Below are 12,653 nucleotides of genomic sequence, written 5' to 3' on the forward strand. Positions count from 1 at the left end.
ATAGTGTCAGTATAGCACTGTATGTATAGAATCAGCCTGATAGTGCCAGTATAGCACTGTATGTATAGAATCAGCCTGATAGTGCCAGTATAGCACTGTATGTATAGAATCAGCCTGATAGTGTCAGTATAGCACTGTATGTATAGAATCAGCCTGATAGTGTCAGTATAGCACTGTATGTATAGAATCAGCCTGATAGTGCCAGTATAGCACTGTATGTATAGAATCAGCCTGATAGTGCCAGTATAGCACTGTATGTATAGAATCAGCCTGATAGTGCCAGTATAGCACTGTATGTATAGAATCAGCCGGATAGTGCCAGTATAGCACTGTATGTATAGAATCAGCCTGATAGCGCCAGTATAGCACTGTATGTATAGAATCAACCTGATAGCGCCAGTATAGCACTATATGTATAGAATCAGCCTGATAGGGCCAGTATAGCACTGTATGTATGGAATCAGCCTGATAGTGCCAGTATAGCACTGTATGTATAGACTCAGCCTGATAGCGCTAGTATAGCACTGTATGTATAGACTCAGCCTGATAGTGCCAGTATAGCACTGTATGTATAGAATCAGCTGGATAGTGCCAGTATAGCACTGTATGTATAGACTCAGCCTGATAGTGCCAGTATAGCACTGTATGTATAGAATCAGCTGGATAGTGCCAGTATAGCACTGTATGTATAGAATCAGCCTGATAGTGCCAGTATAGCACTGTATGTATAGAATCAGCTGGATAGTGCCAGTATAGCACTGTATGTATAGAATCAGCTGGATAGTGCCAGTATAGCACTGTATGTATAGAATCAGCATGATAGTGCCAGTATAGCACTGTATGTTTAGACTCAGCCTGATAGTGCCAGTATAGCACTGTATGTATAGAATAAGCCTGATAGTGCCAGTATAGCACTGTATGTATAGAATCAGCCTGATAGTGCCAGTATAGCACTGTATGTATAGAATCAGCCTGATAGTGCCAGTATAGCACTGTATGTATAGAATCAGCCTGATAGTGTCAGTATAGCACTGTATGTATAGAATCAGCCTGATAGTGTCAGTATAGCACTGTATGTATAGAATCAGCCTGATAGTGTCAGTATAGCACTGTATGTATAGAATCAGCCTGATAGGGCCAGTATAGCACTGTATGTATAGAATCAGCCTGATAGTGCCAGTATAGCACTGTATGTATAGAATCAGCCTGATAGGGCCAGTATAGCACTGTATGTATAGAATCAGCCTGATAGTGCCAGTATAGCACTGTATGTATAGAATCAGCCTGATAGTGCCAGTATAGCACTGTATGTATAGAATCAGCCTGATAGTGCCAGTATAGCACTGTATGTATAGAATCAGCCTGATAGCGCCAGTATAGCACTGTATGTATAGAATCAGCCTGATAGTGCCAGTATAGCACTGTATGCATAGAATCAGCCTGATAGTGCCAGTATAGCACTGTATGTATAGAATTAGTCTGATAGCGCCACTATAGCTCTGTATGCATAGAATCAGCCTGATAGTGCCAGTATAGCACTGTATGTATAGAATCAGCCTGATGGTGCCAGTATAGCACTGTATGTATAGAATCAGCCTGATAGTGCCAGTATAGCACTGTATGTATAGAATCAACCTGATAGTGCCAGTATAGCACTGTATGTATAGAATCAGCCTGATAGTGCCAGTATAGCACTGTATGTATAGAATCAGCCTGATAGGGCCAGTATAGCACTGTATGTATAGAATCAGCCTGATAGTGCCAGTATAGCACTGTATGTATAGAATCAGCCTGATAGTGCCAGTATAGCACTGTATGTATAGAATCAGCCTGATAGCGCCAGTATAGCACTGTATGTATAGAATCAGCCTGATAGCGCCAGTATAGCACTGTATGTATAGAATCAGCCTGATAGTGCCAGTATAGCACTGTATGCATAGAATCAGCCTGATAGTGCCAGTATAGCACTGTATGTATAGAATTAGTCTGATAGCGCCACTATAGCACTGTATGCATAGAATCAGCCTGATAGTGCCAGTATAGCACTGTATGTATAGAATCAGCCTGATAGTGCCAGTATAGCACTGTATGTATAGAATCAGCCTGATGGTGCCAGTATAGCACTGTATGTATAGAATCAACCTGATAGTGCCAGTATAGCACTGTATGTATAGAATCAGCCTGATAGTGCCAGTATAGCATTGTATGTATAGACTCAGCCTGATAGCGCCAGTATTGCCCTGTATGTATAGACTCAGCCTGATAGTGCCAGTATAGCACTGTATGTATAGAATCAGCCTGATAGTGCCAGTATAGCACTGTATGTATAGAATCAGCCTGATAGGGCCAGTATAGCACTGTATGTATAGAATCAGCCTGATAGTGCCAATATAGCACTGTATGTATAGAATCAGCCTGATAGTGCCAGTATAGCACTGTATGTATAGAATCAGCCTGATAGGGCCAGTATAGCACTGTATGTATAGAATCAACCTGATAGTGCCAGTATAGCACTGTATGTATAGAATCAGCCTGATAGTGCCAGTATAGCACTGTATGTATAGAATCAGCCTGATAGTGCCAGTATAGCACTGTATGTATAGAATCAGCCTGATAGTGCCAGTATAGCACTGTATGTATAGAATCAGCCTGATAGCGCCAGTATAGCACTGTATGTATAGAATCAGCCTGATAGTGCCAGTATAGCACTGTATGCATAGAATCAGCCTGATAGTGCCAGTATAGCACTGTATGTATAGAATTAGTCTGATAGCGCCACTATAGCACTGTATGCATAGAATCAGCCTGATAGTGCCAGTATAGCACTGTATGTATAGAATCAGCCTGATGGTGCCAGTATAGCACTGTATGTATAGAATCAGCCTGATAGTGCCAGTATAGCACTGTATGTATAGAATCAACCTGATAGTGCCAGTATAGCACTGTATGTATAGAATCAGCCTGATAGTGCCAGTATAGCATTTTATGTATAGACTCAGCCTGATAGCGCCAGTATTGCCCTGTATGTATAGACTCAGCCTGATAGTGCCAGTATAGCACTGTATGTATAGAATCAGCCTGATCGTGCCAGTATAGCACTGTATGTATAGAATCAGCCTGATAGGGCCAGTATAGCACTGTATGTATAGAATCAACCTGATAGTGCCAGTATAGCACTGTATGTATAGAATCAGCCTGATAGCGCCAGTATAGCACTGGCTTTAGGTTATATAAGAAAATCCTGGTGATTGGGGCGCTTTAAAATGATTGCCCTGGGGTGCAGTGCTGACCCTACACAACGTGCTTAGCTGGGGTGTGCCCGTTCCATGTACATCCGGTTGCAGCGAGACCTACAAATGGCTGATTAGAGTGTTGGCCGGTTATCAGCCTCCACTGACTGATGACTAATTAATTCTTTGTTGTGGACAACCCCTTTAAATAGTAAACTTGAGTTAGATTTGCTCATTTGCACTTTTAGTTACAATATGTCACATATGGGATTTCATTATACCTTTGAGGCCCCCTTTTGCCTTGGCATTAGAGCCCCTCCATCCCAGGGCGCCTAGTCAGCATGCGAGTTTCCTAATAGGAAAGCGAGTCATGTAATACTTGTGCGTCGTGCATGGTGAAACGCGCCGGCTTTCGTGTACTAATGCCGAGGTTCCTGTCATCGCTTTTGTCGCCAGCCTCCCCGTCTTGCATACGGAATATTCCCTCCGTTTAATCCGTTGTACTTGTTTGACTTTCATGTAAAAAGTGTCTGCTGTGAAATCTGTCTCCCCGCGCGGATAGGAGGCGGGCGATAGCGAGGCGCGCACAATGAGGCGTTAATCCTGGATGAAATAACTTGTTTATTTCAGTTTTACACTTTGTATTTGCCGGAGATATTGTGATCCGCCCTTTCAGCAAACATTGGGGGTGCTAAACTTATCCGAAAAGAGACAAAAGCAAAGCGGGAACGCTGTGTACACAAGCCGCTGTAGTCTCCAATTATCTTTTAATTCCACCGCTGTCTTCATTTATTTCTTTCATCTCCTTGTTCTCTTTTAAAATAATTTATTTCAGCGAGTGCGTCTCAGCCCCTGGGACCGCATCCAGATTCCCATATTTGAATACGTGGAGCCGCCAGATGCTGCCAGTCAAAAATAAAGTCGGTGGCAGAAGCTTAAAACTAGATTTCCATAAAGAACCAAGAACGGGTTGTGAATCGTCATTGAACCTTCCATGGTGGAGGTGGCGGGTGTGATACATGCAGAATCTGGGCTCGGGATGTTTGTAGCAATTTCCTGGAAGATTTTGGATTTTTTTCTTGCAGCATTTAGTAAATTAATTTATATCTACATTTATTGATACATGAGAGATGTGAATACTATAGAAAGCTCAGAAGCAGTCATAGAAAGGGACCCTGTGCCGGTGCCCGGTGCGGCCCTCCTGACGTGACGGGCGGCTCTGCTATTATCATGCCCCAATCCTTGGCTGGGAGATGCCGGTGCCCAATTCTTTACATGTAAGTCCGTTCCCTGGATTTTCAGAGTCACGCCCTCCTCAATAAGTTACACCCATATCTGCCAGAATTCTGACGCAAATCTCCCCAAATAGAGAGGACAGGAGCGAGGGATACGGCACAGGAGAGTGTGGGGGAAAAGGAGAGTAAGAAACTGGACACAGGCACAAGAGAGTGCGGGGAGACGAAAAAGGAGACTAAGAAACTTCATAGGAGAGAGGGACATGGCACAGGAGCGAGGGACACGGCACAGGAGCGAGGGGCACAGCACAGGAGCGAGGGGCACGGCACAGGAGCGAGGAGCACGGCACAGGAGCGAGGAGCACGGCACAGGAGCGAGGGACACGGCACAGGAGCGAGGGACACAGCACAGAAGCGAGGGGCACAGCACAGGAGCGAGGGGCACAGCACAAGAGCGAGGGGCACAGCACAGAAGCGAGGGGCACAGCACAGGAGCGAGGGGCACAGCACAGGAGCGAGGGGCACAGCACAGGAGCGAGGGGCACAGCACAGGAGCGAGGGGCACAGCACAGGAGCGAGGAGCACAGCACAGGAGCGAGGAGCACAGCACAGGAGCGAGGAGCACAGCACAGGAGCGAGGGACATGGCACAGGAGAGAGGGACACGGCACAGGAGCGAGGGACACGGCACAGGAGCGAGAGGCACGGCACAGGAGAGTGTGGGGGAAAAGGAGAGTAAGAAACTGGATACAGGCACAAGAGAGTGCGGGGAGATGAAAAAGGAGACTAAGAAACTTCATAGGAGAGAGGGACATGGCACAGGAGCGAGGGACACAGCACAGGAGCGAGGGGCACAGCACAGGAGCGAGGGGCACGGCACAGGAGCGAGGAGCACGGCACAGGAGCGAGGGACACGGCACAGGAGCGAGAGGCACGGCACAGGAGAGTGTGGGGGAAAAGGAGAGTAAGAAACTGGATACAGGCACAAGAGAGTGCGGGGAGATGAAAAAGGAGACTAAGAAACTTCATAGGAGAGAGGGACATGGCACAGGAGCGAGGGACACAGCACAGGAGCGAGGGGCACAGCACAGGAGCGAGGGGCACGGCACAGGAGCGAGGAGCACGGCACAGGAGCGAGGGACACGGCACAGGAGCGAGAGGCACGGCACAGGAGAGTGTGGGGGAAAAGGAGAGTAAGAAACTGGATACAGGCACAAGAGAGTGCGGGGAGATGAAAAAGGAGACTAAGAAACTTCATAGGAGAGAGGGACATGGCACAGGAGCGAGGGACACAGCACAGGAGCGAGGGGCACAGCACAGGAGCGAGGGGCACGGCACAGGAGCGAGGAGCACGGCACAGGAGCGAGGGACACGGCACAGGAGCGAGAGGCACGGCACAGGAGAGTGTGGGGGAAAAGGAGAGTAAGAAACTGGACACAGGCACAAGAGAGTGCGGGGAGACGAAAAAGGAGACTAAGAAACTTCATAGGAGAGAGGGACATGGCACAGGAGCGAGGGACACAGCACAGGAGCGAGGGGCACAGCACAGGAGCGAGGGGCACGGCACAGGAGCGAGGAGCACGGCACAGGAGCGAGGGACACGGCACAGGAGCGAGGGACACGGCACAGGAGCGAGGGACACGGCACAGGAGCGAGAGGCACGGCACAGGAGAGTGTGGGGGAAAAGGAGAGTAAGAAACTGGACACAGGCACAAGAGAGTGCGGGGAGACGAAAAAGGAGACTAAGAAACTTCATAGGAGAGAGGGACATGGCACAGGAGTGAGGGACACAGCACAGGAGCGAGGGGCACGGCACAGGAGCGAGGGGCACGGCACAGGAGCGAGGAGCACGGCACAGGAGCGAGGGACACGGCACAGGAGCGAGGGACACGGCACAGGAGCAAGGGACACGGCACAGGAGCGAGGGACACGGCACAGGAGCGAGGGACACGGCACAGGAGCGAGGGACACGGCACAGGAGCGAGGGACACGGCACAGGAGCGAGGGACACGGCACAGGAGCGAGGGACACAGGAAAAGGAGAGTAAGAAACTGGACACAGGCACAAGAGAGTGCAAGGAGACGAAAAAGGAGACTAAGAAACTTCATAGGAGCAAGGGACATGGCACAGAAGTGAAAAGCATGGAACAGGAGCGAGGGACACGGCACAGGAGCGAGGGGCACGGCACAGGAGCGAGGGGCACTGCACAGGAGCGAGGGGCACTGCACAGGAGTGAGGGGCACAGGAGCGAGGGGCACGGCACAGGAGCGAGGGGCACGGCACAGGAGCGAGGTGCACGGCACAGGAGCGAGGGACAGGGCACAGGAGCGAGGGACACGGCACAGGAGCGAGGGACACGGCACAGGAGCGAGGGACACGGCACAGGAGTGGAATAGCATAATACCTTTATATCTGTGATCTGATGTCTTATTCCAGAGAAATCCATGTTTTTCTTAATATGTAAATGAGCTGTTAAGATCTATAGGCGGGGCATAGATCTCCCTGAGACTCCGCCTCCAGAGCCTATTGTAAATGACAGGGGGCATTACCAGTGTGAGAAATGTAGATTAGGTGTCCCGATTCCATTGTTCACAACATTGTGTATCGTTCTGTTATGCTCTCCCGCAGAGGCGGTATATGTTGCTTATGGTGCAGAGCGTTTTGCAGGATGAATGCTCTGCTGGTTGTTCACAGCTCTGGGTTCTGCGCTGGTCCTGGAGGTGCTCTCGCAGATGCTGCTCATTCCCGGTGATTGCTCTGCTTCATTAGGGAGCATGTTCGCTCAAGACGTCACCAGTCGTACTTCCTGGTTACAGTTGTGCTGTTGGCTCCCATGGTGCTCAGTGTTCAGATCTTGGTCTCTTGACTCTGGACTGCTGTTGACCCGTCTCTGCCTGTCCTCCCCTGTTTCTGTTATGACTTCCCGGCTTCTGACCTCGGACTTCCTCCAGACCATGTTCTCGCCTGCTCCCTATATGTACTCTTCTGGAACCCTGACCTTCGGCTTGTATCCTGACCTAGTCTCTGTCTGCCCCATGTACGGTCATGCCTTCTTGGTTTATGATCTCAGCCTGTCTACTTCTCCATTTACTGCATACTAGTAGTGTCTAGCGCCACCTTGTGAAAGTCATCACATTAGGAGAGTGTACTGTCAGTCATTACATGTCTCACACTGATAACACCCCCTTTAATTTACAATAAGCTCCAGAGGCGGCGTCTCGGGGAGATCTATGTCCAGCCCATAGATCTTAACAGTGGATTTCTCTGGGATAAGACATCAGATCGGAGATATAATTTTAGTGACCTGTGACCTTCATGCCCATGTAGACGGCTTAGGAGGGTTCACCAGACTGACAGATTCCCTTTCTTGTTGTTTTTATTTTTATGCTTCAAGTAAACAGTGCTTGTGCTGTCCATGTGTGACGGACCGAAAACGCACTTGTCTGAACGAGCCCTTAATCTGACTCCAGACAATTACCTACAACAAAGGTGAGTTCTGGTGACAACGCTCCACGTAGGGAAACTGGTCAGTCCGGGTGCTGACATGTAATACGAAGGTGCAGTATATAGTACTGGGAATGTACAACCTGTGTTGACTTTGTAAGCAGTAGACGAGTGTCACATTGTTTCCACGGGTGTCTGGTGACTTGTCTTTCCTACTCCGGTTCAATATGCAAAGCTGCGTGGAGCAGATGGCGATACCGTCCTGCCCAGCTCGTGCTGCAGGATTCCAGGCTGTCGAAACGCACTTGTGCCTAGATACAAGGTAGCGCTGGGCAACAGAGGGCTCTTCTCTCTTCTCTAGAGCAGACCCAACTGGTTTTCAACAGCAAAGGTAATTACATGGATTCCGGACATTCCTGCGCTCTCACTTGATACAGAATAATGATTAACACCGTGTGGGAGAGTAAAGTCTGGCAGTTGGACATGCAGCTGATAGGGAAAGTAGCGCTCTCAGCTACTGCCGTGTTTATATTGGCACTCGCCTATCGGTTCTATAAGTTACGAAAACTCGAGAGCACTGGTCCAAATGGCAAGCGTGACCCGGTCTGTGGCCCAGAGCAGAGCCCCGCCGTGGAAGCCCCTCGACAGGATAACATAGGTGATGAAACTTGTAATCTGAGATTCAGGCGTGTACACAACAACCCGGTCACAGAGCACGGAAACAAGAACATTGCTGAGGATCGAGAACCATTACTGACAGCTGATGTCACCTGCAAAGATCAAAGCCACCTCAAGAGTGACAAACGGCACGAAGATGATCCCCTGCAAAGCCAACCGCAAATTAGAGGTGATACCTCCAGCCAAGATGAGTGTGACGGAGAGCAAGCCATCAGCAAAGCTCAGGACTGCAGGCAGGATCCAGAAGGTGGAGAGATGCTCGAAAAGTCAGAGTCCTTGGGAGATTTCCCCCCAAATCATGACAATCAAGCAGAAGAACATCTCCACCAAATCATCTCCACAAAAAAGCAAGAAGATATCAGCACTGACCCAATGAAAACGCTCACGACTGGGGGACTCGGAGACAAGATGGCGGAGTTAAGACCTCAGTCGGTCACAGATGCCGTAACTCGTCATTTTGATACTGAAGTTCATGGACCCAATTCAGATTTACCACCATCTACTGAAAGGGAGGACATTAGTATCACCGGTCAACAGGAAACACCTAATGATGACGACGCAAAGGATAACACAATGGAAGAATCCATCGACAAACAAAGTGCCTTCAGAGACCATCAAGAGAAGGAAGACGTCACAAACACTCAAGGAATCCAGCCGAATATCACTTCTTCTATGATGGCACCTTCATCATTCCCCATCCAGCAAGATCAGGATGGTCCCAAAGTAGTACAATCAGGACCAAACACCTATCACGTTTCTTTGGATGGACAGACCATGTCTGATGTACTTCTTGACTTGGGAACCTGTTATGATGTCTTGTGTATGGCCAAGAAGCACAACCTTGATGCCCTCATAGCGGCTGCCTACAAAATAATGAGTGATGACTACCTACAAGTCCTACAGAACCCAACAGTCTATGGGCGACTCAACGCCACAGAGAGAGACCTGATTCTTGAGGGGAGGATGAAGGGGAAGCAGTTTGTGGTCGTTGCAGACATTGATACCCAAGTCGCAAGCAACAGCGGTTTACGTTATTACGACAGCGACAATGACGAGTGGCACGCCTTATCCACCATCCCAAGTGAAGCCGTCAGCCGGGGCTGCTCAATGGCCACCCTGTTCAACTATATATTCATCGCACTTGGGTCTGACGGCCTTGAGAGGCAAATGAAGCCATCCAAACGTGTCTTCTGCTACAACCCCTTGACAGAAACGTGGAAAGAAATGGCTTCGCTCAAAGAGGCCCGACCTCACTGCAAACTGGTAGCCCTTGATGGCTACCTCTATGCAATCGGGGGCGAATGCCTTCACACCGTTGAAAGATATGACCCACGGCAAAACAGGTGGAGCTACATCGCGCCTCTTCCAAATGACACCTTTGCAGTTGCTCATATGGGGACTGCGTATGATGATGAGATCTACGTGACGGGTGGAACCATTCGTTACATGCTCTTAAGATATAATAATCGGGAAAAAATATGGAAGAAGTGTCTCATCGGCGGCAGTAAAGACAGGACAACAGAGATCGTGGCCGCCAACAGCTTTCTCTACCGCTTTGACCTGAACCGCAACATGGGGATAAGTGTCCACCGCTGCAACATCCGAGCCAGGATTTGGTACGAATGTGCAACCTACGCAATGCCCTACCCATCCCCCTTCCAATGTGTGGTCATCGATAATAACATCTATTGCATTAGCAGAAACTTTCACCTGCGATTCCTGGCCGACGAAGTGTCTCCCAGGTTTACGGACGTGGATCTACAAACCGTGCCCTTACCAAATGGCATCCTCTATCCTCTCGTCCTTGTTCTGCCAGTCAAGGGCACACAATGAGGCAGCTGACAACGCGATTTAGACATTTCTGTTAAATGGATAATGGCAGAGAAGATGGCGATGGAAATTTGCTAAGAGTCTGATCTTGACATCGGCTAAATCCACGTACAGGACATAAAAGCAGGAAGGTGTTAATTATTCATTGTCTACAACGGCAATTCTCATGACAAATGCACCAAACTGCGGCTTCCAGCAAGTTCATCGCCTCGCACCGAAGTCTCTTCTGCAAGACACAAACTTTCCTCTTCTCCTTTTCCCCTAATACATAGATTCTGTATTCATAAAGGCTGGATGAGGGCGATAAATCCCGGAGCCGAGCAGGTAAAAACACCAACATTCATGGTAATTACTGCACACCGCGCACTAACTCACAGATGAACTTTCCGAGATGGGATTTTTTTTTTTCTTTTCAGATTTGGGGGGGGTGAATGCATATTTTATGTCTATGTCTATGAGATCAGCATTAACCCTTGAGATGATGAAGAAAATGTAAAGAGACAGAGCACTTACACCGAGTATCTAATCATTAAAAGTTACAATGTAGCAGTTTATATTCTCTGTTCTGTGTGTGACTCAGCTGCACCAGTCCAGGTGACCACGGGGTTAACAAGGCCACGAATACACCACGTCATATGCAAACAGGGATTGGGAATATTTGCCATGTAAATCCTCCGCACACACTGTCAGTGATGGTATTGTTATAGCAATGACCCTTAAAGGCACAAGCGCAGGTATTATTATAGTGCACTTGCCGCAGATGAGATCGGCTATGTGCGCATTGTCTGTGCATTCCGGGGTGCAAAAACGCTGAAAAAAACGCTGAAAGAAATGACGCTGATTCTTTTTTTAGCAACAATTCTAAAAGGAAAAAAGAAGCAGTGTGTGCACAGCAAGTCACGATTCTCATAGGCTTTGATGGGAGGCTTTTATTGATTAAAATAAGTAAGGAAAAACGCATGAAAAAAAACCACACCGTGTGCACATAGCCTAAAATGCATTAAAAACATGATAAAAATGCACTGTGTGCACAAAGCCTAAGAGAAATCTGCTTCTTTCTCCACCTATGAGCCACTTCTCCCCCTCCACCGTCCCTTCCAAGCCTTCTGAATCACCATAAAAAATAATAAGATCCATCTTTCTCATGACCAGATGCCAGCACAGTGAGGGGTCAGGTTATTACATTACAAATGTGACTGATATCAGCCCCTCTTATAATGCTCCAGTGCTGATATACCCTCCAGACATTACATATGTGACTGATATCAGCCCCTCTTATAATGCTCCAGTGCTGATATAACCTCCAGACATTACATATATGACTGATATCAGCCCCTCTTATAACGCTCCAGTGCTGATATACCCCAGACATTACATATGTGACTGATATCAGCCCCTCTTATAACACTCCAGTGCTGATATAACCCCAGACATTACACATGTGACTGATATCAGCCCCTCTTATAACGCTCCAGTGCTGATATAACCCCAGACATTACATATGTGACTGATATCAGCCCCTCTTATAATGCTCCAGTGCTGATATAACCCCAGACACTACATATGTGACTGATATCAGCCCCTCTTATAATGCTCCAGTGCTGATATAACCTCCAGACATTACATATGTGACTGATATCAGCCCCTCTTATAACGCTCCAGTGCTGATATAACCTCCAGACATTACATATGTGACTGATATCAGCCCCTCTTATAATGCTCCAGTGCTGATATAACCTCCAGACATTACATATGTGACTGATATCAGCCCCTCTTATAACGCTCCAGTGCTGATATAACCCCAGACATTACATATGTGACTGATATCAGCCCCTCTTATAATGCTCCAGTGCTGATATAACACCAGACATTACATATGTGACTGATATCAGCCCCTCATATAATGCTCCAGTGCTGATATAACACCAGACATTACATATGTGACTGATATCAGCCCCTCTTATAATGCTCCAGTGCTGATATCAGCCCCTCTTATAACGCTCCAATGCTGATATAAACTCCAGACATTACATATGTGACTGATATCAGCCCCTCTTATAACGCTCCAGTGCTGATATAACCCCAGACATTACATATGTGACTGATATCAGCCCCTCTTATAACGCTCCAGTGCTGATATAACCCCAGACATTACATATGTGACTGATATCAGCTCGTCTTATAACGCTCCAGCACTGATATAACCTCCAGACATTACACATGTGACTGATATCAGC

At 47.9% G+C, this 12,653-nt stretch overlaps 1 protein-coding gene across 1 annotated transcript; it reads left to right on the top strand.

The window, feature by feature from the left end:
* Nucleotides 1-8,223: 8,223 nt before the first annotated feature.
* Nucleotides 8,224-10,959, top strand: KLHDC7A (kelch domain containing 7A). The gene has a single exon (XM_075327132.1). The coding sequence runs from the start codon at nt 8,350-8,352 to the stop codon at nt 10,417-10,419; it is 2,070 nt and encodes a 689-aa protein (XP_075183247.1). The 5' UTR covers nt 8,224-8,349; the 3' UTR covers nt 10,420-10,959.
* The last annotated feature ends 1,694 nt before the right edge of the window (nt 10,960-12,653 follow it).

This window comes from Anomaloglossus baeobatrachus, chromosome 11, assembly GCF_048569485.1.
Source record: "Anomaloglossus baeobatrachus isolate aAnoBae1 chromosome 11, aAnoBae1.hap1, whole genome shotgun sequence".
NCBI lineage: Eukaryota > Metazoa > Chordata > Amphibia > Anura > Aromobatidae > Anomaloglossus > Anomaloglossus baeobatrachus.